The 26,089-nt window shown below is 39.3% G+C and overlaps 1 protein-coding gene across 1 annotated transcript; it reads left to right on the forward strand.

Moving 5' to 3' along the window:
• The first annotated feature begins 406 nt into the window (after window positions 1-406).
• On the forward strand, window positions 407-24,876 carry PI15 (peptidase inhibitor 15). The gene is made up of 6 exons (XM_026842533.1): window positions 407-619; window positions 1,170-1,511; window positions 20,140-20,258; window positions 20,537-20,669; window positions 20,817-20,932; window positions 23,932-24,876. Exons 2-6 carry the CDS (start codon window positions 1,239-1,241, stop codon window positions 24,065-24,067), a joined length of 777 nt encoding a protein of 258 aa, XP_026698334.1. The 5' UTR covers window positions 407-619; window positions 1,170-1,238; the 3' UTR covers window positions 24,068-24,876.
• Window positions 24,877-26,089: the final 1,213 nt, after the last annotated feature.

Below are 26,089 nucleotides of genomic sequence, written 5' to 3' on the forward strand. Positions count from 1 at the left end.
CGGCTCGGGGGGACACCCCCCGGTCGCCGGGGCCGGCACCCCGCCGCGCTGCCCCGCGGAACGGCTCGGCGTGGGACGGGACGGGACGGGACGGGGGGACGGCGCTCCACGGGTTCCGTTTCCTGTGACTGGGGCAACAGCGGTTTGCAAACCCGCCGCGCTTCTGGCAGATCCTCGGGTGTTCGGGGAGCTGCGTAAAATAACGTTTGCCAAGCCAGCATGATGCTCGTGAAATGAGAGGGGAAAAAAAAAAGTCTTGCATGTTGCCTTTGTACTATAGAAACTGGGGGTGTGACTCAATTTCTAAACCACCTACACTCCAGGGATGCCACCCAATCGCTGCCTGTGTGCTTTGCAGAGCTCCTCCCCTCTCGTTTTGGCTAAGCAGAGACCTTTAGAGAAACTGCCTGTTCTGGCTCCTGCAGACTCTAACATATAAAAGCTGTTAGCAGCTCCTGTGGCCAGAAGCTTCAAAACCAGCAGAGTTTTGTTCTTTGGGGGTTTGTAATAAGAGACAGTCCTTCACAAAGGTTCATATCATCATATAGGAGAGTGCTATATATACTGGGAGAACAATAGACTGTATTCTTTTTTTTTTTTTCTTTATATTATTCCAGAGGTAAGCCGTTCAGCTCAGTAAGTTTGTTTTGCATGCAGTTTTATCAATGCTCATCACATTTTGCTGAAGATTTGAATGCTCTTTCTAAGATGTCTTGCTTTCATGCTTTATACGTTGTCTCTTGCCTACTAGTTTATCTGTGACACACTGTGTCAAAACAATCCATGCATATGGGATAGGCATAGCCTAGGATGTATTTTTCATTTTCAGTGGAAAACATGCTGTGAGGTCTCTTGCAGTCTCCCCATTTAAGATTTATACTGTGGCTTATGGACTGATCTTGTGTGATAGCACTGTCACTGTTTCAGGAGTACTGCTAGCTCTGATCATGTAATTTGTGGTATAATGATACTTCATTTGGTGTGTTTGTAGTAAGAACACATTATCACTTAATATGGTTATTGAAAAATTGCTCAGTAACACGTGTTCTGACTGGATTGTTTTTGTGCTTGAGCTGACAGAATCATTTTTCTGATCACAGCCTGCCAGTTCACTTTGTCTTGCTACCCAGATGTACAGAATCACATCTTTGACATCTTCTCTTCTACAGATTTGTTTTCTACTGCCCTGACTTAAAGCAGAGTACCTCTGTGGCCTATCTTTCTCCTTTGGCCCCAAAATGACAGTAATCGCTGCGATCAGTTGTACTTTCTTATTTTCCATTCTCTGTGAAACAAGTGCATTAGTGTTACCCAACTCCACTGACCTACTCCTGTCAGAAAATAATTTCACTGACATTGAGACAGCTTTGGCAGCTCATCTGGACTCTGCAAAAATTCCCAAAGCCAGGCGGAAGCGCTACATTTCACAGAATGACATGATTGCCATTCTTGATTATCATAATCAAGTGAGAGGCAAAGTCTTCCCACCTGCTTCCAACATGGAATATATGGTAAGTAAACTGTTTATTTCAGAGTAAAACAAACTGTAAGCCAGTGATTTCATTTTCTTAAACAAACTGTGAGAGTTAAGTAGATAAATGGTTTTTAACTATTATTAATTGCTAAAGTGTTCTTTCCTTACATCTTTAAAGTTGCATTAACTTAAGCAAGCAAAAGCTAAATACTGAACTCTGAACCTTTTGCTTGCCCTGTTGAATTTTCATTTTGGTGAGTAGTCCCAGTGAAGCTTCTGGGACCCAAGTAAATGGTGTTGTGAGTTAAGTGCTTGTTGACCCGAGGAATATTATGTGATCACAACACGTGCTCACATGTGTTTAAAGTGCTCATCATTCGTAGCCCCATTGCTTTTGTGAAGTACACTGCCAAGTCATTGCCCAGGTCTATGCAGAGTTGTAGCCAATGACCATTTCTAATTTCTTTCACACATAATATTTTCAGAGACAATATGGTAAAACTGTTCACAAAGTAATTCATCTGATGCACTGTCTCATGCTCATGTATTTTATTAATTACACAGTGTGCACCTAATACTTGTATTTTTCCACCGAATAGAATGCTGCTTTTAAATGGTTTTCTAGTATGTAGGATTCCAGTGTGCTCAAAATGTTATGTTTGTGGCAGGTATTTTTCCCATTATTGGCAAATACTCATTATGTGAATTATCTGTTCCTGCAGGTATGAGATAAGTTATTAATTCACTGTGATTTCATACTTGGCACTACTAGCTAAAGCAGTGTGTTTGCTGTTTTGTGTTCCAACTTCGAATGCATGCATGCTTACTGTGGATCTCTAATGTTAAACATAGGTTGGCCAAGCAAACATTTTTGTTACCTTTTAAGTAAGGTATTCACACTGTTTTGTAGGCACAGGCAAGTTGTGTCAGCACCATAATACCTGCTTAAAGTTACAGAGTTCTCATATTACAATAGACAGTTAACAGGTTTGAGAAACAGGACACCATCAGCTTGACTTCAAGGGGATAATAGTAATAACAACTCCTCCTTTTTAGCAGCTAATGACTAACAGTTTGGAAGTCTTTCTATCACAGATGTTACCTAAATCTGGATTTGATCATATAATCTATTTAGCATATCCCAGCAGCACCTCAAAATGCTGAGTGCACTCAAAACATTGCAGGATGAAGGCCTGTTGCTATACCATAGGCTGAGTTTGAAGCTTGAAGTGGAAAGGTCAGCGACAGAAAAAACAGAGAGTTCAGAAGTCAGGCTCAGTCATCATTTTCATTGCTGTGCTCTCCACTGACATTTCCTTTGATTCTTCATAAATAAACTTTGTTGTAATGTCTGAGGGAATGGCAGCCTACCATGCCCTTCTTGGCTTGTATGTTTTAGAAATGTGCTCCTGCAGTTTGCTTAAGTGAAGCCAGCACCCTGACATATTCCCAAGAGTTTTGTAAGTGCAGTGTTCTTAGCCTGTTCAGTATAAAAAACTTCAAAAGACAAAGCAAGCTTCTTTTGATTAAATCTCTTTTAATGCACTCATATGCATAAACTGCCAAGATTTTACCTGTATTGATTGAGTATTCTGCTGTATTTGCTCTGCAATGGTACTGTGCAAGGTTTGATACAAAATCAAGAGTGAAGCTGTGCTCTTTACAGTTTATATGCTATTCTCTTCCTTGCTCTTCTCACTATTGCTTTTACCAGTACCAACCAGTACCTATGCCCCTGTCATCATCAGCTCCATCAGTATTCTCAAGGGCAAGGTCCAAGGCTTTCTTTGTGTGGTTTCCCAGTCTGAAAGTACTTTGTGACCTTCATGCTGCAGAATTTTGAGAACAACACCTAGAGCTACGTAGGTAATGATCCAAAGTGCACTTGGATCCCCAAGTGGCAGCCAACCCCTTTGCCACCAGTTCCCTTTCAGAATTTAGTCAGTCTGTGTGTGGCCCATGTAACTTTACAGAATGACAAAAGCCCAGTGAGCAACGTCACTCATAGCTTACTTGCTGTCTGGTTTGTAGCCATGGCATCATCTATTTAGCAACTTCAACAAATTTACCATCATCAACTTTTTATCTCTGTGGCTACAGAATGGCTTTGGTAGGTGTGTCTTAAAGGTGACACTGTGGTATAAACTGTACCAAGACTGGGGACCCCTTTATCAGTAATGCACATTTGAATTTGTTTAGCCCATTCTTTGGTCTCTGTATAATTAAAGTGTATGGCACAGCATCTGTTGTGTCTTACAGGGACATAAGATTTCCACTGTTATACAGAAAAGATGTGCCACTCAGTCCTCATTTTCATAAATAAGATAGCAAGCACATTGTCATTACCAGCAGACAATGTATACTGTGCTGAAAGAATGTTAGCGTGTTCCTGTCCTGAACACTATGGAAAAGTGCAGTGATAGTGATGAAAGTGGCCTTTCCCATTTCCCCTAACAATGACTAAAAAGGATGTCACATGTTAGAGAGCTGGAATTACTTACAGATGTAGTAGATTGTGGAAATCTCTTGTAAGTGTGTTGAAGTAGAGAAGGACTAAGCAGTTTGGAAGCACAAGAAAATGATGTTTTCTCATCTTTTCTCTCTCCACAGTCATATTAAATTTTGTTTTGTTCTTTTTTCCTAATTCTGTTAGAAACTCTGTTCTTCTCATGAATGCTGTATCACATTCTCACTTCTGTACAGTTCCATTTGCTTTTTCTTCTCTACTGGTAAGAAATTAGGGTTTAGCTATACGGTTGGTTCTTGGGATTCCAGTTCTTCGCACTCAACCTTTTTTTGGGCTTTTCTTCTTGGCACTTTCTGTTCCTTCCTCTGATGCCGTCTACTTCTCATATATTCAGTGAATTTATAGGTATTTTGAACTTCTTTTGCATTGTTCTCTCTGCCCCTACTGCCTGGAAAGTTTGTGTGCTGTAGGACTTTGGATGAGAGTTCTCAAAGAATGGCTTTGAATGCACACGTGGTAGGTAGGGGAGGTTCAGATGAACACTGCAGTAACAGAGCTGGGGGAGTGTTTTGGTTCTCTCTGGGAGAGGTGGATCTGAGCGCTGCTCCATCCTGTTGCTGCATGCAGTCCCCAATGAAAGTGGACAGCTGGGGAGTCAAAAGCAATGATGGGAGGCATTGTTCTGTTATCAGTCCCTAGTGAAAGAAACTGGTGTGTCTTATGCCAGTTAGACTTTAGGAACTTGGGACATTAGCACCCTATGTGTCAGAATTTAAAGTAGTCCTCCTTTTGGTTCTGCTTCTGGTATGCCTTCAACTGGAAGTTTTTATGCAAGTACAAATCTGGAGTCAGTGTGTATGTGAAGGAAAGTGAAAGGAAAGAAGAACTTTCAGGCCCATAATGTAGAAATAATGATCTCTCCTTTTAGTTTGGGTCGTTTTATGACATCCCTCCATTATTCCTTATCCTAAAACTGCTGTTCTTTAGTCTTTGTGCTCTAAAAGCTGATGCCATACCTGCAGAAAGAAAGAAGACACCATAATTTTGACCTGGCAAAGGGTGAAAATCATCCATTTGACTGCATATATTTTCTGGAGAAAGCAGAAAGATTCCATAAAATTCATGATGCAGAAAAAGTGAGGTGTAGAAATATTACCATAAAAGCTTGAATAGCTCAGTTGGTAGAGCACCAACCTTCAGCTATGTCTGCACATTCCAAAAGTTACATTGACCTACTCTGTTCTCAGTAAAAAAAAAAAATGTTAGGAAGATACTTTGGCTTACAGAATTGCCTGCAGCTCTCTAGTGTGAAAGGTATGTAAATCTACAAATGCAGTGGAAGTCTGAACAAACAAATCCCGCTCTTTGAATGCTAATTCTGTACTACAGAGGACTGCATTGCCTTGCTGGAACATCTCATCTACTCGGTAGGCCAGTAAAGATTTGCAGTATGTTGCCAACTGAACTTTGAGTCTCATAAAACATGTCATATAGTATTCATTGTTACTATCTTTAGGCTCCCCAAACTTTCATTAATGAAATATCAGTTCCTATGAGAATCACTGAATGGTCTAGGTTGGAAAAGACCTTGAAGATCACCTAGTCCAACCATTAACCTAACACTGACAGTTCCCAACTACACTGGCCACCTGGGCACACTGCTGGCTCCTGTTCAGCCGGCTGTCAATCAACACCCCCAGGTCCCTCTCTGACTGGCAGCTCTCCAGCCACTCCTCCCCAAGCCTGTAGCGCTGCTGGGGGTTGTTGTGGCCCCAGGGCAGCCCCCGGCATTTGGCCTTATTGAAACTCCCCCAGTTGGCCTCAGCCCTTGGCTCCAGCCTGTCCAGGTCTCTCTGCAGAGCCTCCCTGCCCTCGAGCAGATCAACACTCCCACCCAACTTGGTGTCATCTGCAAACTTACTGAGGGTGCACTCGATCCCCTCGTCTTGATCATCAAACATTATTTTTACCTTCCTACAGTCATCGTCACCTGAGGCCAGTTTATTATTTCATATGGTCTTTGTTGCAACCCAAGTCACTGCATGCATACAAAACCTGGTTGAGCAGGTGCTTACATATAGGCATGCTCTTCAGAGTTTGACATGCACCAAACAGAAGCAGTAACTCTGATACAGCTGGGCCTTCATGAGCATTGAGTGCTGTCCTCCATGGCATTCCCGTAGGCAAAGTGGGGAAATCTGTTTTAGTTGAGTACTGTAAGGTAATCTGAATAACTTCTTCAAGAGCCATACTGAAGGATAAACCATGAGTAGTTCACTGCTGGCTCTGCAAGAATGAGTTCTGATCCCACGACTGATCAACATAGTCATTAGTAGACTGGCAGTAGCATGTCTAAAATGTAATGGGACAGGATTTCACACTCAAAAACATGAATCTGAATGTTTGCAGCATGCCGTCTGAAGATTTTGAGAGCATAAAAATGATTTGGATAAACTTGAGCCTGCTTATGTATAGAAGATGTTCTAAAATAGTTTAAATTCCTTTTTGTTTAGTGATTGCATAAATGCACTTTTATATTTGGGAAAATCTGCCCCTTGTTGAACACGTTACTTTGTAGGACTCAGAATAGTAAAAGATTCCCAGGCTGGCCTGGAATGACTTAGTTTGGATACCTAGGAGTTATTTCATGGCAACATAAAGATAGTTTCTCATGAGCTGATGGCAGAGAAGTTGGAAGGGAATGGAGAATTTGAGCCTATTCATTTCTAGTAAATACACATGAAAGACTGTGATAAAATGGATAAAGAAAATCAACTGTTATTCTAAAAGAAAAGTAGTTGTGTTCCAAAAGAAGTTCCTGTAGTCCTGTGAGGGAGTCTGTATGAGTCATGGGGGAAATCTGTGCACTTTGTATGCCCTGGGAGTGACCCTTTTTGGTGAGGTGATGAATTTGGAGACTTTTCTTCCTGTCCATGAAGATCTGCAGGCAACTTAAGTCAGGTCAGAGAAGCAAGAAAATAGCTCACTTAGTGGTCACAAATGTAAATAACTGTATTATTATTTCACTCCTAAATTTGGAAGTCTTGATAAAATTTTCTGTCAAGGTGATCTTAAAAATGCTCTGTGAATATGCAATAGGTGGTGGGTAAAACAAAATGAGAAAAAACGACTTCAGTTTTTCCAAAGTCCTATTTAATACCTAAAGCCTTTTAAATGGACTTGGAAAAAGAGAGTTAATTTGTTTTTTCTCTCCAGTTCAAAAGCATTTCTGATACTTGTTTACCTATTTTTTGCTGTTGTCAATGTGGTTTCTTACAGACCATTCTAAATCTTAGAGGACATTTTGTTCCTTGAGTTGTTTGCCCTGGCTCCTCTACATGGTCCCACTGAAATCATCTATGTCTGTGAGTGAGGATTGCAGGGCTAGTTCCTTCAAGATTTATGTCTAATGAGTTGGATAGGATCTCTTAATTCATATAGTTTATTCCTGCCCTGTTGCAGGACTTCCTTCTGCATTAAATACATATGGTTTTCATCTTGTCTACTCCTGAACACATATAGTGATGCTGCCTCAGTCACATCTCTTGGCAAATATTTCACCTTAGGAATAGAAATTATTTCCAAATGTCTAACCTAAATATTTCACTCTGAAACTCAGATAATTAATCTTTATATGCACTTTTTAACTGCCCAATGGAATTTATCTCCCTTTTCATTTCAGACATTACCGTTTACGTATTTACTGACAGTTTTCTTGACAATAATTAAGATGCATGCATGCATATAATGCTTCCTTAATTTCCACGTGCATGTTTTACAGTGTTTCTGCATATTGAAACAAATTACAGTTGCACTTCATTTACAGCTCTTTTTGTTAAATCAGTGAACAGCACCCTTAAAAGTCGAAGCAGATTAGGTCCATCATTTTAACTATTCATGTTTAAAGACCCAAGTGCCATAATGCAATGGAGAATTTACCCTAGAAGTTACTGGCAGCCTACTTTTTCCATTGAATGGCTCTGTTCCCTTAAGTCCTATATACATGGTGAAGGTTGAAAAAAAGTAATCAGATGATGACTCAGGGTACAAAGATCTTAATCTGTTTTTCATAATACCAGAGTACAAAGACAATCTAAGTATTCTTCATCCCAGTCTTCTGGGAGGAGACATATCAAGGAGCTCGAAGTTTCCCCGGTGTAATCCACCTATCCCAGTTTGCCAGAATTTTGAGCTTGCCCTGTAATGGGATAGATAAGTGAGCTGAGAACCAATGAGAACCTGTGTAAGGGTGAAATGTGTTCACTGGTTCCAATTTCTCCCCCCTATCACTTATGTTTCTGTTTAGCCAACTGTGTATGTCCCTTCTGCCTGGTACCATAACTCAGCATCAGGATTGTCTGAAGATCACATGCTAATGAATTCTGGAATATCAGTCCTCTCAGGAAATTAGAAGCAAACATAAAGAACTGATGTGGTTTACATGGTTATAGTTAGGGGTGTCTGTCTGCCTGACAGCTTTGAAAAGAAGCAGTCATTTTACAGTATACTCAGCCTTTTTCTGCAGTGAAGGCAAAACATGGCAACTGACAGTAAGCTGAAAAAAAGCAAGAGTAGATGGAGCTCAATTTCTGCTAAGATTGGCACAATAAAGTTAACTATTTCTCTTTTTGCCTCACAGGTGAGTTTATTCATTTATCCATTTGCTATTGCACCACTGTCCTACTTGTGAGATATCAGTGAGATGCAGGATGCTGCTCACTTTTTTTAGCAGTTTCATCTATAAAAGGCTAGGAACCCCCGTTTGGTCTCAGTAACTAGACTGATGTTCATCTAGGGTCAAATCCAAGTGGATGCCAGCTATATGAAGTACAAAAGCCATCAATTATGTTCAGGGTGAATGACAGAAGATGTGTTTAAGAGTTGAGCAGAAAGGACCTTTCCTGGAAGGCGTTCCTTGAAAAATCTGAAGAACTTCCCCAAAAATGCTGTTGTTGATAAATATTGTGATAAAGAATGACTGTGTTAAACTTGATTTGGTATTAGAGCTCCTTTCCAATGTTTTATGCATAAGAATTTTAAAACATCCATCTTGATGGTGTTTTAGAAGAGAATATTTACATTATTTAAATTTAGTATTAGCAGAAAGCCTTCTAGGAGTTTAAGCAAACAAAAAACAACCTAGCAGAGCCTCAGATAGAAAAGCAGCCTGTCCAGAGCCCTCAGAATTAGACATTCCTTTATTATTAAATGTAGCACCTCTTGAACTTCTTGGCTAAAAACAGAGACAGGGCATTTTTCACAAGAATCCTGATCCAAAGTACACAGTACTTTGTTTCATACATGAATGGAGATGATAGTAACCTTAAACCTCTCAATATTTTTAGCCTTTTTCTGTACCTGAAAAGAAAATCTGAGAAGAAGAGTAGTCTGTCCAGGTCTGTGGAAATGTGTATCCTAAAGACAGCAAGAGATGGAAACCCTAGGATAACCACTTGTTTGCTTTTTGTACACAGAATACTGTCTTCAGCACCCACACCTCCATGTATGAATGTAACTGCAGGTGCTCTGGGAGGGGGTTTGAGGTCTATTATTGTCAACTGAGAATGGAGTGGGTTTGCATCTCTATCTGTACAGTGATATCTGTTAATCTGTATCCAGAGAAAGAAACTTAAATTGATCTTTCTTCTGAGAATAAAGAACTATTGTTCTTATTCTTTATCCTGCTGAAAGAAGGTGCTATGTGTTTTCTTTTGTGTCATGCTGCCATATGTTTCAGTTAGAGTTACTTAGAAAATAATAGGTATTTTCTTTGAAAACTTTTAAAGAAATTATGAACTTTTTTTCTTTTAATGAAAAGTTTCAGTGGTTAGTGACAAAAAAAAAGTAACAAGTGTGGATGTTTTTCATATAGGAGAGAAATTAAACACCACAAAAGAAATACATTTTTCATTCACATTTTGTGGTTTTCAGAAAAGGCAGTTTATTCTGATCATATTTAAAATGATAGAGGTCAGACACCTTCCTCTTCAGATTTATGACCAATTGTGAGGGTGACATGGAGCTAGACAAAGTTTGGTCCTTTTTGTTACCACTTCTGAGATAAGCTCTTGCCAACTAAAATATGCCTTGCAGTAGGTTAGGAAAGCATGGAATATTTTAAGATATGTAGCTCTGATATTTAACTTTTCCAAAACCTAAACAAATAATAGCATATCAGGGAAGCTTATTGTTATTAAATCTGACAGCCTACCAATTTTCTTTGTTTCTTATTGTTTAAAAGCCTGGTGCCAAACATGAAAAGAAATGTGGACAACCTTTAGAAGAAACAAATTGACTATTAGCAGTGGCCAAGCTTCAAATGATAGCACTTTGAATATGAGCCAAATAGATACCCAAGAATATAAACTTTTGTATAAAATATAGACTTGAATTTTCGTAAGAAAAGAATTTCTGGCAGTGAGGTTTCTTGGACGTCTGTCTCGTGATGCCCTGATTACTTTGAGAGACCTTCTAATACTGAGGCCTTCAGAAGTGTGAATCAGATGTTTAGAGGTTTGGTTATATGAGAGTAAATTGACTGTAAAACATTGCACAGTTTTACTTTAAGTTGCAGTGGAGTATTGGACAAGCAGCTTGATGTATTAACCCTCTATTTATTTGTGAAAGAATGAAGTACAGAACTGCGATCCCCATCAAGAATACTTTTTTCTAGAGGGTAGACTTTGCCAATTTTCTGTGTAAACTTTCTAATTATTACCTAACATTTGGGAAGGGACTTGCACATGTGGTAGGCACCAATTACAGTATGCACAGTAAAATTTCTAACAGGTGGCAGTTGTGAGCAAAAAGTATTCATATTCTGAGAGAGAGACAGCCTAGAGTCCAAATGATCTCAGAGCCCAAATAAATATATAAAGTTTGCCAAATCTGTCTATAAATTCCAATGAGCTCATATGTTTTCATCACACAGTATGTATTGAAAAAAGTGAAGGCAAAGAGATGAGGCTCTTTCAGTTACTCTGCTGCAAAAGCATGCAGGCAGAAGGGCTGGTGGCTTGTTTTATTAAGCTATGTGCCAGATTTGGGGTAGTGGACGTGGTGGGGGGTCCTACAGAAAGCCTTTGAACCTGAAAATGCTACAGGTTTGCCTGTACAAATGAAACGAGGAGAAGCTGTGCAGGGGGACTGTGGCGTGCCCTGCATGCTGCTGTGGGATTTCTGAGAAACGGCCACCACACGTGCAAGTGGTACGGCCGGTGCGAGGCTGCATGGCTGAATGACCCATGAGGACAAGACCTACATGTTGAAGGGTAGGAGCCTACATCTGCTAATCCATTCTGGGACTTGCACTAGCAGCTGTGGAGTGCAGCTGCACAGATGGGCTGGACATGTCGGATTTCATCTCTCAGCTTCCCAACGTTTTTCTCACAGGAAGAAATCGCTTGAGGTTTTCTTCTCTCCCACTTGCTGACACTCTGGAAGTAAGAGCTTCTGATCTTCAGGTGGGCAAACAAGCAGAAGAACAGGGCTAATGGAGAATAAAATCAGAAGTCTGAGGTAGAAAGGTTAATTTTTTGTCTGATTACTGCCAAAAGAAGGACCTACCAGCCACCTTTTTGAGGTGTGTAGGAACCACTGTGGATTTGTCTGTGACATATAACAATCTGAAGACACTAATGTGAGTCCACAATAAACCTGGTATGTTATTAATGACAAATAAGATGCCAAAACTGGCAAGCAAATTGCCGCTTTCTATTACTACAAAATGTAACAGTGTTGACATGCAACTGTATTCAAATTGCATATCCCCACATTTCATTTGCAACTTCATCATGTTACTACAGTTGTGTAAATAAACTGTTGAAGAGCAGCGTGATTAAAACAGTGAACTTCACCTGTTTGCTCTGGATTTTTGCTCAAACCTGTACCTGGTGCCTGTGACTCCAGCTGTACAGTCAGCAGCAGCCAGCTGAAGGGCCAGTCAAGCTGCGGCTGTCACGGCGTCAGGGACATCAGGCACTCAGGAAATCCCTAGGAGGGTAGTGAGTGACTGGGATATGTATGTTTTGCTTAAAGTACTTGTTTTACCACTGAGAAATATGAAGACTATTATCCTAGCTGATATGTCATCTTAAAAACAAAACCAAAACCAAACACAAAAACCAGTAAAGTACTGAGGGCTGCTGCTGCTGGTATTTAGTATTCAGAGCAATGCTCTCCGGAGGTTTCTCCTGTACTCTTGTGCAAGCGAGGGGAGCTTCCTTGCTACTGGCCATGAAACTGAGCCAGGAAAGATTTAGGATTATGATGGCAAAAGAAGAATGGAAACACAGTTCTGTATTGCTTCAATGCTTTGAAATGATCATTAGCAGGCCCCCCTCGGCTACCAGGTTAAAAACATCTCTTTATGGATTTCCCAGACAGCCCATATCTTCCATCTAGCAATCTGTCTGCTGGCAATCTCAGGGAAGGAGCGCTCCTACTTCTAACATTTTTTTCATGTTTTCTTTGGGACAACAAGAGCTGTAAAGTTATATGCTTCCAAAAACATCCAGTTTACTCACAGATATCCACACAGAATGAGAAGAGCATGAATACAGTGTATCACTGTGTATTCTGCTACCTTTGTATTTAGGTGTCCTGGTTAAGCTAGGATAGGGTTAAGTTTCCCCAGCAGAGAAGAGGGAAGGGATCTCCAGCCGGATTATTCATACCATGCTGATGTCAGGTCCGGGCACAGGAGTGCGGGAACTTTTTTCCTTTGTGGCTTTGGTGAGGGGAGCATGCGAGCGAGCCTTCTGTAACCATTGTGGTATTTCTCAGTATATCTTTTGTCTTGTTTACTGTTATTACTGTTTATCGCTGTTATCATTGCTACTGTTGTTGTTCAGATTGTTTATCACACTGTTGTATTAAATTTCTTCTTATTTTAACCCGGGGTTTGTGCCTCACTTCCAGCCTGACCGGCTGAGGGTGGGAGAGGGGCAACAGCAACGTGGTCTCTGGTCCCATCAGGGCTTAAACCACCACATTAGGTCACAAATTCTTGTTATCGGGTGCCATTAATGGCCATCTCGGACTACTTGGAGAGAGAGGAGAGTTCATTGCCATTTGCTTCAGTAATGATAGTCTCTCATACAACAAGGTATACATAAAGGTATAACAATAGTAAGTCAGATATTTTATTTTGTCACTGGAAATCTGCATTCTGAACTTCAGGGAAGGTATCTGATTAATCTGAAAACAGATAAATTTTTGTCTCTAAATAACAGGAAATCAGAAAAAAAAATTAAAAATGTTTTAGCTTTCTCATGGAAAGTAATCCTGGGCTATAATGGTTATCCTCATCTGAATAATACTTCTCCCTTCTCCACACATTGAATAAAGAAGAACCAGACTACCAAAGGTTAGGTTGATTTTTTTTTTTTGCACTCCCCATATTTGCCAGCAATAATGGATCTTAACTTCCTCTTCTTCCAAATTCTGGACTTTAAGAAGAACTTGCAAATGGATGCAATTCCAGGTGGCAGTATCAGTTATTCTTTCTCAGATGTGGCATCTCTTGTGGGACAGCTAAAACGTTATTTTTCAATTTACCTTTTCAGCTCTAAAGTTATTACTGTTTTAAGTATCTGTTTTACTTAGGAGGTATTCTACAGTACTTTTTGTCTACCTGTAAGAAAGCTGAAATAAACATTTTATCTGCATGTACTTTGTTTTTACTTTTGAAGTAGTGAGTTGTCAGAAAAAAAGACAATGTAACATCACTCTTACAGAATCACAGAATCAACTAGGTTGGAAAGGACCTTGAAGATCATCTAGTCCAACCGTTAACCTAACACTGACAGTTCCCAACTACACCATATCCCTAAGCACTATAGTAAATGCAGTAAAGTGTTGACAGACCTTACTGATGACTTTGGAGGAAGCCAGTAATTGCTTTCCATGGGGGAAAAAAAAAATCACGGCATGTTTTGCAGGATTTACCAATCAGATCATAAATCTGAGGATAGGTGTCAACAACATAGAAAGTGAAAATTATGAATTGTCTGTCTTTTTATTTGATATTTTGTTGAAGAGATGTAATAGAAATGGATGCCCATTTGGATGTTTGTAGAGAAGCCTGGGTGTTTTTTTTTTATTTTTGAAATTATGATATGTTGAACTTCTGCTTATTTTTCAAATAGCAAGGAGATATTATCTTGCAAATTTAGCATATTCTGGTATACATAAAAGCAGTTTAGGAATATAACACTTTTACCCTTGCAGTGGTTGGGATTGTCTGTTTTTAAGAAAAGCATCCATCAAGTGTTTATGTAAAGTTCCAAGACATTCATCCTTTCCTTTCTTGACTTAGCTAGTGATACTTTGGATGATCTAGAACATCCTAGAACTCATTTGTATTACTCAAAATATGAGAGAAAGCCTTGACAGAGTAATGAAATCTTCTCTCTCCTCTCTTTTGGCTAAATGTTAAAAAAGTTCTCTCTAAAGCAATGAGAAACGTTAAGGTGTGTGATCAAGAAGCTAAAGTAATAGACATACATGGCCACTTCTGTGATTAAGCTTTTTCTCCAGCAAATTATGCAATTGATATTTATTAAATGCACTTATTTAGTATCTTTCTAGCTCTTCCAGCTATGGAAAAATCTCAGAAAATGACCTGATGTAGTGTTTTCTGCAGGTGTTGGCATCCTCTGGATGGCCAAGTTGAGCTCTGAGAGACATGGACTGCTTTCTAGAGGCCTGTGGACTGCCAACTGGCATTTCACAAAGTCAGCTGGAAACCAGGTGTTTTAATACTAGTTCCAGGCAGAAACATTGTGGTGCCTGTGTTTGGACCATCTTACTGAGACAGGTTAATTTAAGGAAAAAGCACAGTCATATCATGAGTGTCATTGTTATCCAGATGTCCTGAATCGGACCTTACACAAGAAAAAGCTTTAGTTTCCTAACCTTTATGTAATTACACAGTAAAAATATTATGAAGGCAGACTAAAAGGCCTCCAACCTGTTGTGCAGTGAAGAGAGGTGCTCTATGAAACGGAAGGTCCTTAAGGAGGGTCTGATATTAACTATTTCACCTAATCATACTGAAGGCCTGTAGTGAATATGTCCCCTTCATTAATAAAGATACAGATCCCAAATAACAGATTTCCTTCACCCCATCAAAATCCCGAGGCCTGATGTTTCATTAGCACCAATGATGGGCTTCAGACCCTGAGAATGTTGCTTTGAATCCCTGCTCTGTTTTAGTCAGTGTAATTTAACCATTATTACATATATCCATCACTCACAGATGCTCTCAGCGAAGTCTGCGTATTCAGGCTGTGCTAATAGATGTTGCAGTAATGCATTTAAAACTAGGAATACGAAACTTTTTACTTTTCAACTAAAATTACCACAGGGTAAATATATCCAGAGTAGTAGTGTGTTTGCAGTAATACAACAGTCCTTTAGAAAGCTTGCAGTCAGGCAAGTGATTCGGATTAAGAGTGATTCATTTAATTTGCTTTGGTAAACTTGTTCAATGTTTTCTACTTACAGATAAAGTAGTGAGGTTGCTGTCTGAAGTACATTGTTGCTTTCAGCTTTACCTCCTGTTCTGCAACCGGGTTTTCCCCCTCAGAAGTCTGTCAAAAGAAAGCTACTCTGTTTGAGTGATTGATAATAGGAGTACAGTTCTGACTGTAATGAGAATGAGCAGAAGAACAGTCTTTCTAAATTCAAATTATGGTTAAAAATGGTTATGTACACCATTCATCAAATTATCAAGGTAGGAAGGGAACAACCAATTATTTTTCAACAAATGTTGTGGACAGATTTTTGTAATATTGCAGTTGCTTCTCTTCTTCTTCATCATGTTTATTCAGCTTCACCATAAGAGAATGGTTGTGATCAAGACCTCGTGTTCCAACAAAGCTGTTCCAACAAAGCAAAAAAGAGCAACTCCATCCCTTCTACATGTAAATTATCTAAGAGACAGCTGTAGAAACAGCTATAGAAAGGGAGGGTATGAGGGAACTGTGACCCACAACATTAAAAGGCTTCCTTTGGGGAAGGAAGCTTGCTTTTTGGGCATCAAGAAATTTCATTCAGAATTAAAGAGATTTTGTTTTGTGCTCCATTGCTTATTATACATTTTGGGAATAAATGAGTTTATTTTACTCTTTGTTTACAGAATGAAACAAAAAAACCTCCCATCTTTGGTGAACTTCTGGCCTCACTGGCAAAATTCCTGCTGACTTTATTAATGCTAAGATTTTAGTCCTAACTCTCAACCAGCATGTGCTCTGCAGAGAGTGAAGAGAACACCCCAGACCTGCCTCATAAAGTGGTCTCTGATGTTAAAACTCCTCATGTAGAAGCACTGGCCTGTTCCCTGTATTCAGTCCTCTTGACAATTTTCAAGTGAAGTCTAGTTTTGAAGTGTAGTTTTGCAGGGAGCAGTGCAGAGAGCACAGTCGGACAGCTTTCTAGGAAAATAATCTTTGGCTGAAGAAAGAAAAATAAATTGGCCAAAGGATGTTCACTTCAAGTTGCCAGTGGAAGTGTGGTGAGATGCTTTAACTCTATCGCAGCTCAGTTAGACCCAGTTGAGGAGTGGGGAAGGTTTCCATGCTGGACCAAATAAATCAGTGATCTGGTGAGTCTGGGAGGGTGATCTTTATACTGGGTGGAAGGAAAATGACTGCTTCCACAACTACTAACGACCTAGCAAATGAAGATTTGCTATCCCGAGGGAGAGAATGAGCATAGCTTGGCACTGAGTTTTCATGATTAGCATTTGAGGATGAGTCACCTCCTCAGATCTTGAGCACCGAGTATGCAAATCTTTCTTCCTTTTCGCTTTTGCAGTTTTGTGTTTATGTAAGACGTCTTTCTCTAACATATTTAGTAGGAACACTGGATCGGCCATCATTTCAGAGTTTATAATTTTGTTTATCATACTGTTTTTTAAACTCTTTGCTAATTACCTTGAACTTTTAAATTTATCCTCATACATAAACTATCTCTCTGGCTTTCAGATTACTTCAGTTTGTCTTTTTATTTCTTTATTTCTTTATATGTTGTTTATCTATGTGCAGCAATGAAGCCTCATTGGTTCAAAAATCTAAATGTCTTTGCCCTGTTTTCTTACCTGCACAAAACAGGGGACAGAATTGAGATACAGATTAATATAAGTGTGGACTCAGGATCAGACTTGTTTTGAAAGGGGTGAACTCATGGTACAGGATCTTAGAGATTAGAAGATTTTAGATCATTATGAGATAATAATTTTTCAGCTTCAGCCCATATTAATTGTCTTTCTGGTGGAGATGATCTAGAGCTAGTCCTAGAGAGACTGAGACCACCTTTTCTTCTAAGAAAATAAAATAAAGGTGAAGCACTTCACCTTCTCCCATGAAATACAAATGATTTACGTAGCGGGAGGGAACTCTGTACAGAGACTTTTCACCAGCCTGCTAATGAAGGAATGGAGGAAATTAAAAGGTGCTGCATATGCTCCCCTCCCCCTTCTTTCTTATTCAGTGGTTATTTTCTTTCTCTTTCTCTCTCTTTTGTTTGCCAGAAATTCCATATGTCCAGAAAGTGGTCAAGAGTGAATAGATAATGGAAAGCAGAGCACACTATATATCACAGTAATGCTTACATGCCAAACCCACAGCTTTTTAACTGTGTTTGAAACAAGCTCCTGAAACTTTACCATCAAATGCTGCAGATGATTCCTGAGAACCAGAAAATGAAGCTAAGGAGAAATGAAAGTAGAGTAGCAGTGCTCTTGCTGCCCAAGGCGGGTGCCATGCCTAGTTTAGAGAGGGCATTAATAGTGAAAACCTAATCCAGTCTTCAAATTTCTTTCAAACACCTAACGTGCTATTTTGCGAGGCAATTTAGTACATGAAAATATGCTGGGTGGAAATCAGGAGCTTGGTGCTATTTGTGCAAATACAGTACACATTTAGATTATTGTGGGACTGCCGCCAGGTCACTTGGGAGCAAGCACGCAAACCTCATGTTCAGCCTCCTGGCAGGGATCATTCGTGCCAGAAGCATGATTAATCCCAGCAAAGGAGGGTGTTTATGGGGTGTCGCAGTTCTGGCGGAGCTGCCCCATGTGGATGCACACCAGGCAGCTGTGTTTGGACCCACACGCTGGATCCATGTGCTCCTCTGTTCCCCTGGGCCTGGGCAGGCTCCAAACGCTGACTGTGGCCCTGGCCTCTCAGGCACAGTCCCCAGGCACAGTTTTATGCTTGTACCTACTGTTGCCCCCTCTTTAGTACTTACTGTTGCCCCCTCTTGAAGGGGATGGTTTATATACCACAGAAATTATAAAGGGTTTTTTGGAGCTAGTTGCCTTAATGGCAGAGATGCAAAGCAGAAGAAATGCCTGTGCACAGTTTTCTTCTCCTTGGGCCTTGGAGCATCTCCTGGGTTTCGAATGGTGCCATAGCAGTCTGGGGTCTCCTCTCTTGTATCCTAGTGCTCCAGCTTAGCCTTCTCTTCCCAAGTTACAGACTTGTAACTCCTCTGAGAAACTCTCTTCATTTTTCAGAGCTGAACTCAAGTGTTCCCTGGCCTGAAGACTATTCCTTCTTAGAATGCTTCTTCCTAACACTTCTCTGTTTTGCCCTTTTACTGGCAATTTGCTTTCACTTTGTTTTGGGACCTTTTACAAACAGATGTGAATTAATTCTGCTCTGCTCTGCTTTAAGACTATCCATCTTATGTTCCCTGAAGTGGTTCCACTTGAATGGAAGATAATTTGCATTAGGGTTCCATATTGATCTCTTTTGTACTTCTTCAGCTTTAATGTAGGAGGCACCTCACCCACTCCCTATTAGCAAAGCTTGGTTCACTGGTATAGCAGTTTCATAAAATTTATTAAATTTTGTCCTTTTCACTTAGAGAAATGTAACAAACTACCAGACAGAGTCAGGGCATGAATTACTGCCCTAGCCCATGATCAGTCTTTTCACTCTGCAGGTATGCAAAATTTAAACGATGAATTCAGTGTTAGGAATCATTATTAGCTCATAGTACAAAGATCATTTGTCATGTGTGCCACCTTATCCTTTGATAAGTTTATTTCTGACTTTGCCTCTTATTTCATACCTCATAAAGCATACTCTTTGTTTCGTAGCCACTGAAGATTTGTAAGTTTGTGTTTAACAATCTGTGATGGGTTGGGTACGCAATTTTACCACCTTCTGTCCCTGCCTTTCTACCTGCAATTCACTAAAACTGTCCTGCACCAAAACACTCAACTTGGGGTAGTCAAAGTGTACATCTCATTCCAGGATCTACAGCCTACTTGAGTATCACTTAAACACTAAGATATACTAGAATTTGTGTGTACTTGTAATGTCCCAGTGAGATATGCTTTATCTGGAGCTCCAGTGGTGCAGTAGGTTCTATTGCTGGTATCTCTGTTATTGCTGAGGCAAGCCTATCTGCTGTGAAGAAAACAGCAGAGTTACAAATCAAGCATGTAAATGATCAGGCAAAGCATATAAAGGAGACTGTTTTAAGATCACTTGTCATGTTCCTATCATTGGAGAGCATACGAAGTCAAATCGTCTCTTCTTACAGAGCTGTTATCTTTTTATTACAGGCAGGGAGCAATGTCAGCTCCCATGCAGAATAAAGTGGTGAAACTCATACTGCACCTGGAAACTGTCCATAGTCTTTGCTTTTGTGGAATCCCATTTCTTGGCCTTGTTGCCTCAAATATGAAAAGCTGACACACACACACACACACACACTCTCTGTCTATAGATACTCTTGAGATCCTATTTCAAATGTGTTGGAGTTTTGTGGAGTATGTAATACCTGTGCTGAATTGTTCTTCCTCATCTACCTCTCCTTCACTTTAACCTTCTGAGTCCCAACCAATGTTTCACTCCTCTCCACACATTGATCTCATCAACACAGAAGGGAAAATGGTAGAATGCCTGTTCAGTGAAGGGATTTTCCAGAAAATAAGAGAGACATCTGAATATTTGGCTTTCTCTGACGATGTGGGCAGGAATTCTGTCCAGCAATAAGGCAATCCTGCTAGATTGTGTACATCCTGCCCCACAGTTTTCTGAATTCAATAGCTCTCTGCCTAGTTATAAATCTGATGTGTTACGATAGTATATTTGTAAGATACTTGCTTTTTGTGTTCTTGCACTTTGATTGCTATTTGTTTTTTTTCTGTTCTGCTGCTAAGGAGATTTTATTTTGTCAGGTTTGGGATGAAACTCTTGCTAAATCTGCAGAGGCTTGGGCTGCTACATGTATCTGGGACCATGGACCTTCCTACTTACTGAGATTCCTGGGCCAGAACCTGTCTGTAAGAACTGGAAGGTAGGCAGATACCAAACAATATAGTTATTTTGTCAGCCTTTGAACAGCCTTTGAGATCTAGATCTTAGACTGATGCAAATGTCACCTGATATTCTAGCAATAAATGATATACATCTATCTTCATTTGACTTAAGAGTATTATTGCTTAATGCTGTGCCCCTACTGGTGCGTGGAGAAATGTGTATTTAGGTGACATGCATCAGGGGAATTAGCAGCAAAAAGTTCCAAAATACCTAAATCTAAAATGACATGTGTTTCTGTATTTTAAATAAACCCAGGTATCGATCTATTCTCCAGCTGGTAAAGCCATGGTATGATGAAGTGAAGGATTATGCTTTCCCTTATCCTCAGGATTGCAACCCCAGGTGCCCCATGCGATGTTATGGACCCATGTGCACCCATTACACACAGGTTATATAAATTACATTCTTCTATTCAAAATCTACCGTCCAAAGCTGGACTTTTCTGTGATGTATTTATAGCTCTCTCTCTCAAATAAATGTATATCTATATATTTCTTTTCAATTTGGACTTCACCAATAATAAATATTTATTCAGATGGTTTGGGCCACTTCCAATCGTATAGGCTGCGCAATCCACACATGCCACAATATGAACGTCTGGGGATCTGTTTGGCGACGAGCTGTTTACTTGGTATGCAACTATGCCCCAAAGTGAGTTGCTTTCTTTTAATATGTCTATTTTTATACTTCATGCATGTTTTGGTCATCTCATAGGACTGCTACTCCTTTTTCTCTAGCTTGACCTCTATTTGTGCTTTTTCTGCGGGCTGCTCCTTCATTCTAACTTTATGTCTGAACGTACAGAAAATGCATGACTTTGATGTACAAGGAAGAAAAAGAAATAACCCGATGTGTATGGAACAAAACCAAAAATTGTTTTCTGTTATTATTATTATTTTAATTTTGTTTTTATTTTCCTCCTTTGTGCTGACTCTGCTTTTGGTTCCTTATTTCTTCATTCTGTTATGTTATATACTCATGGTGAGCTAGACTTCCTCAGGTAAGCAATCCTACAGCAGATCAGGCTGTTGATTTACTGTGAACACATGTTGTTGCCCACAAGATACCTGTATTTAATGACCATGCTACATAAAGGTATCGATAGCATAGGTTTCCTACAAAGTCTGTCTAGCTAGGCTCAGTATCTACAAATCTCATCTTGTCTTCCAAATTAAGGTCCTTCAAAGTATAGGGTCATATACACCCATAGGTGGCCCTGTATCAGGTAGCTGTGCAGAGATCTGTGTTAGGTTGAAATGAAGAAATGAATTTTGTCCCGGCATTTCCTAGACATCATCCCAAACTTACGTCTGGGTGCAGAATGAATCAATAAAGTGTGGCTCTGGGAGAGCTTCGATTTGAGGTCTGGTTTGGACAAGTGCTTCAAAAGCAGCATGGACAATGTAGATGGCTGGTTTCTCTGACTGTATATTAGGCAAAGCCATAGTTCTGTATAGGAATCTAAGTATAATCAATTGAGCATGTTTTCCATAAACTCTGGGTGGCACAGGTCCATTTGTGGTAAAGTAAATGCAAGAATATGTCATTATTCTAGCTGTTACATGAGTAAAAGAATTTTTAAGGATTTTGCAACTTAAAAGAGAATAGGATTTAGTAAGAAAACTGACTTGGGAGAAAAATGCTTCTGGAAATCAAGGATATTTCTGTCCTTTAACTTTAATATCTACTAGAAAAGGGTGGTAAGTAATGAATGTAAGAGAGCAAAGATCAGGCAGCAAAAACTGTGTCTGACTTTTAGCTCCACAACATGCACAAAGTGAAATAAAAGTTTATAAGAGAAAACCAAATATTATTTTTTATGTATCTCCATTTGGAAAAAAAATATTAAAATTTTCAAACTTCCTAGAATACATCTTTCATGTTCATATATAGGAAAAGAACGGTTTTATACATTAGGCATTATTGAAAACTGATGCATTGTCTGTGTATCAGTTAACAATGAATTAATGATATTTTATATTTTCTCAGTCTAAACCCTCCAGTTTTTCAAACAGCACATCAAAGCCTGGAGTTACAAGTATATTCTCTGGGTGAGATTTTAAGTAGACCTTTGATTCATGGGTAGTGGAATTGGGATTTTCACATCTACTTCTTGCAGTCACAAAGAGGATATTGAGTGGTCATGCTTGGATTATGTTTATGTTCCTAAGAATTCATTAAGTTGAGTTAAGGACGTTTGGCTTAGAGTCCTTGAAACACATGCAGAAGTCTCTTTGCTGGTCAATAAAGGCTGTGTCTTTCTAAGTAACCAGCACATCAGAAACTCCTCTAAAGAAGGGGGTGAGTATTACAGCCCCGATTTGAGTTATTAAAATTGGAATTTGGCAAAGATTTAGGATTTAGAACTCCAGTAATTTTCACTGATGCCATGCTGTAATGCTGATAAATATCTATGCTTCTGAAATCAGGAAAAAAAAAAAAAAGTTAAGGAGGATAATTGCAAAGTTTAGAAAGGCCCTGCCCCTGATTATCTAATGGACTCGCAGAAATCAGCCATGCATTGCCTAGAAAATTAAGCAGAAATCGGCTTTCAGCAAACTCTTGATTTCCATATCTGTTATCAAACTAAATTTATTTTCTGAGCACTCAGTCTGCTGTACCCATTTGGAAGAGAAGCAGGAATGAGCAATTATTTGAGAGATTCCTACTTTCTTCCAAAGCACAACCCAGACCAAGGCTTTTGATCCAATGTTACTGGCTGGGAGGTAGTGGATGAGAAAATGTTTCTTAAATAATTGCATTACTCACTGCTATACCACGTCACATGCAAACTAAAGTTCTCTGCTCAGTGAGACATAACATTTAAATAAAAATCTAATTTTAACTTTCTTTCTGCCTACATCACAAGTGTTAAAGGAATCTCTAAAAGCCTGGGGTTTATAGAAGCACCTAAAAGTCTGGATGAGTTTTTCAGATGTTTGTCTTTCAGTTACCTCTTTTCACATGATCACTCTTCAGACTTGTACCCCTTTCCCCCTGGGCTCTATTACACAGCTCTACTCACCAGACGTGGGCGCACCTTCTCCTCCCATTAACATCTATGAGACCCCTACAAATGCCCAAATTACAGTTCTTGTTAATACATTACTGGTGCAAATTGTTTTCATCTTCCCTTTTCTATAACCATGAATTCAGCCTCAGAGCTTCACAATGTGGATTTAGGGTAGTGCCACGTAAGAATAAGATTTAGCTCAGTTTGTTTTCCCACCTTCCAAAGATGAGCTTTTAAGGTAACTGCCAGACAAAATGTGGTCAAGAAAAAACTTGGACCAATGTTTATGTTGCTAATTTCTCATAAATATAGCCCTCCAGTAAAAAATACTTTGTCCCAGGCTCAAAGAATCAAAAATCACTTGTAGCAAAAGCAAGAAGACTGAGACTTCACTACAGACACTAAAGAACATGGAATGGATCACTGGTCTAGGGTGACATGGTCATTCTCCTGATAGTTTTTGGGAATCGGTTTGTCAGTAATATAGAAATATATGAATGTATATTTTCAGTAACAAGGCATTTATAGGATATCACTGAAAACATTAATTTCAGTCACTCAAAACAATTATGGGTAATGAATCTCTTTTCTTCCTCTCTGAAATTACTAAGCATTCTTTTTCCTTTTTCATTTTCAGGGGGAACTGGATTGGAGAAGCACCATATAAAGTAGGAGTACCCTGTTCAGCTTGTCCTCCAAGCTACGGAGGTTCTTGTACCGACAATCTTTGTTTCCCAGGAGTAACATCAAACTACTTATACTGGTTCAAATAAGTTAAGGTTTACATTATTTTGAAAAAAAATGTGGATGAGTAACAAGAAGCTTGTATATTGAATTTTGCACATATTATATATAGAGAGATATTGTAATAATACTCTGATGTTTTTGTATGCTTCTGTATAATTAGCTTTCAAACTGTAGTGTAATTTGGTTTTAATTCTTTGGGATTTAAGACTCATTAACCCATTTAGATTAACTTTTTGTTAAAGGAGAGCTAACAAATTTTCACCTTAGCAAGTGTAGCTTCATGAGATTAGGTTCTATTAAAAGCACATTAAAAGATAGAATATGACTTCCTTTTAAAAATCATAGGTCCAGAAAGAGAAGGGTCATTGTTTAATACTGTGCTTTGAATATGAAGTGTGACGTGCAAAGCAACAAATTGTCCTCACACTCCCAGTGGTTCCTTCCATTTACACCTGTGCTTTCACCTGCAAAGTGAATGAGACTCTGAGTAGAGGAAAACATATGTGCAAGAGAAACTGCAGGATATTACCTACCTCATGCACAACATCAAATCATTTATGTTGTTTCAAGAGTTCAGCACACGGCTGCTGCTATCATCAATGATGCCTGTGTGCAGACAGGAAAATTAGAATGAGGAACCACACTAGACAAGATGCAGTGGCTGTTAACTCACATAACTAAAGTCTTAACTAGATAGAAAGCTACATCACTTTCGATGTACTGGTATAATAGCACAGCCTAACTCTACCTTCCTGTGTTTCTAAACACAGTCATAATGGCATGTAATTATAGAATGTTTTGGGTTGGAAGGGACCTTAAAGATCATCTAGTTCCAACCCCCGTGCCATGGGCAGGGACACCTTCCATTAGCCCAGGTTGCTCAAAGCCCCGTCCAACCTGGCCTGGAACACTGCCAGGGAGGGGCATCCACAGCTTCTCTGGGCAACCTGTTCCAGTGCCTCACCACCCTCACAGTAAAGATTTTCTTTCTGATATGCACCAGGTATAAATAAAGCACCTGGTATAATGGTGCTTTGCAGCAGTATATTTATTATTGTACAGGAAGGCTAAGAAATATATTGCTACAAAGCAACGTACATCAGTACATGACATCCATACTGTCTTCTACGTTATATGTTTGCCAGTATATGTGCTATACTCCTGACTGAAACTCAGCCAGGTGAAACTATCAAGGAGAGATCAGACCTAAAAGTAGATAAGAGGATTTCCAAATAAAAGACATCAGGCAACTTTAAAACTTCCTACAGATTTGTTAGAAAAATTCCACATTTCTAAATCAATTGGCAGTGTTCTTTAAAATATATTGTGCTGTTTCCTGAAAATATCTGTATGAATTACTAAAACCCAAATCTATTTATTCATATCTTTCCTGCCAGAAACTGAACACCTTATGGGCACTTACTAGGACATTTATAAAGAGGACTTACACTTTAAGTTAGAATATTATGCAGGTAGTTTTCTTGAAAAACACATTACAAAAAGGAAATCGAATGTCTGCCACAACTACTGTGTCATTGAAATAGTCTCGAGTTTTGGCTTTATATTACAGGGCAGAATGTACTCCACTTTAAATATATGTGTTTAGTCTGCTTGCACTGCTACATTTAGACCTCTGAAATTTATGAACTTTGAAAAGCAATACTGAGTAGAGCAAGCAGAACAACATAGGATATGTATGTGTCTTTAAGTCACTAATTCAGTCCTTCTGAGGGTGTTTTGAGACAGTCTGTCACCAGAATACGAAGTATCATATTGGTGATATAAAAAGAAAGATCAGAGTTTGAATACGTAATGGTAGTTATTTTTTTTCTTCCAGCAAGATAGCTGTGGTGGGGGGAACGGTCTCTACAGCACATGAAACGTAGCAGGTCTCTCCATCTGGCCATAGTCTGATCCCTCAAAGAATGTCAGCAAGTGATCTGTGGCTCTTAAGACATTTCTGGTTAGTTACACTTCTGTATCTATCTGACAGAACACTAACTAGACAAGTATTTTCTCTTAAAATATGTCCATGATTTAAAAGAACA

Source organism: Athene cunicularia (assembly GCF_003259725.1).
Source record: "Athene cunicularia isolate RWA chromosome 2 unlocalized genomic scaffold, athCun1 chr2_part1, whole genome shotgun sequence".
NCBI classification, from domain to species: Eukaryota; Metazoa; Chordata; class Aves; order Strigiformes; family Strigidae; genus Athene; species Athene cunicularia.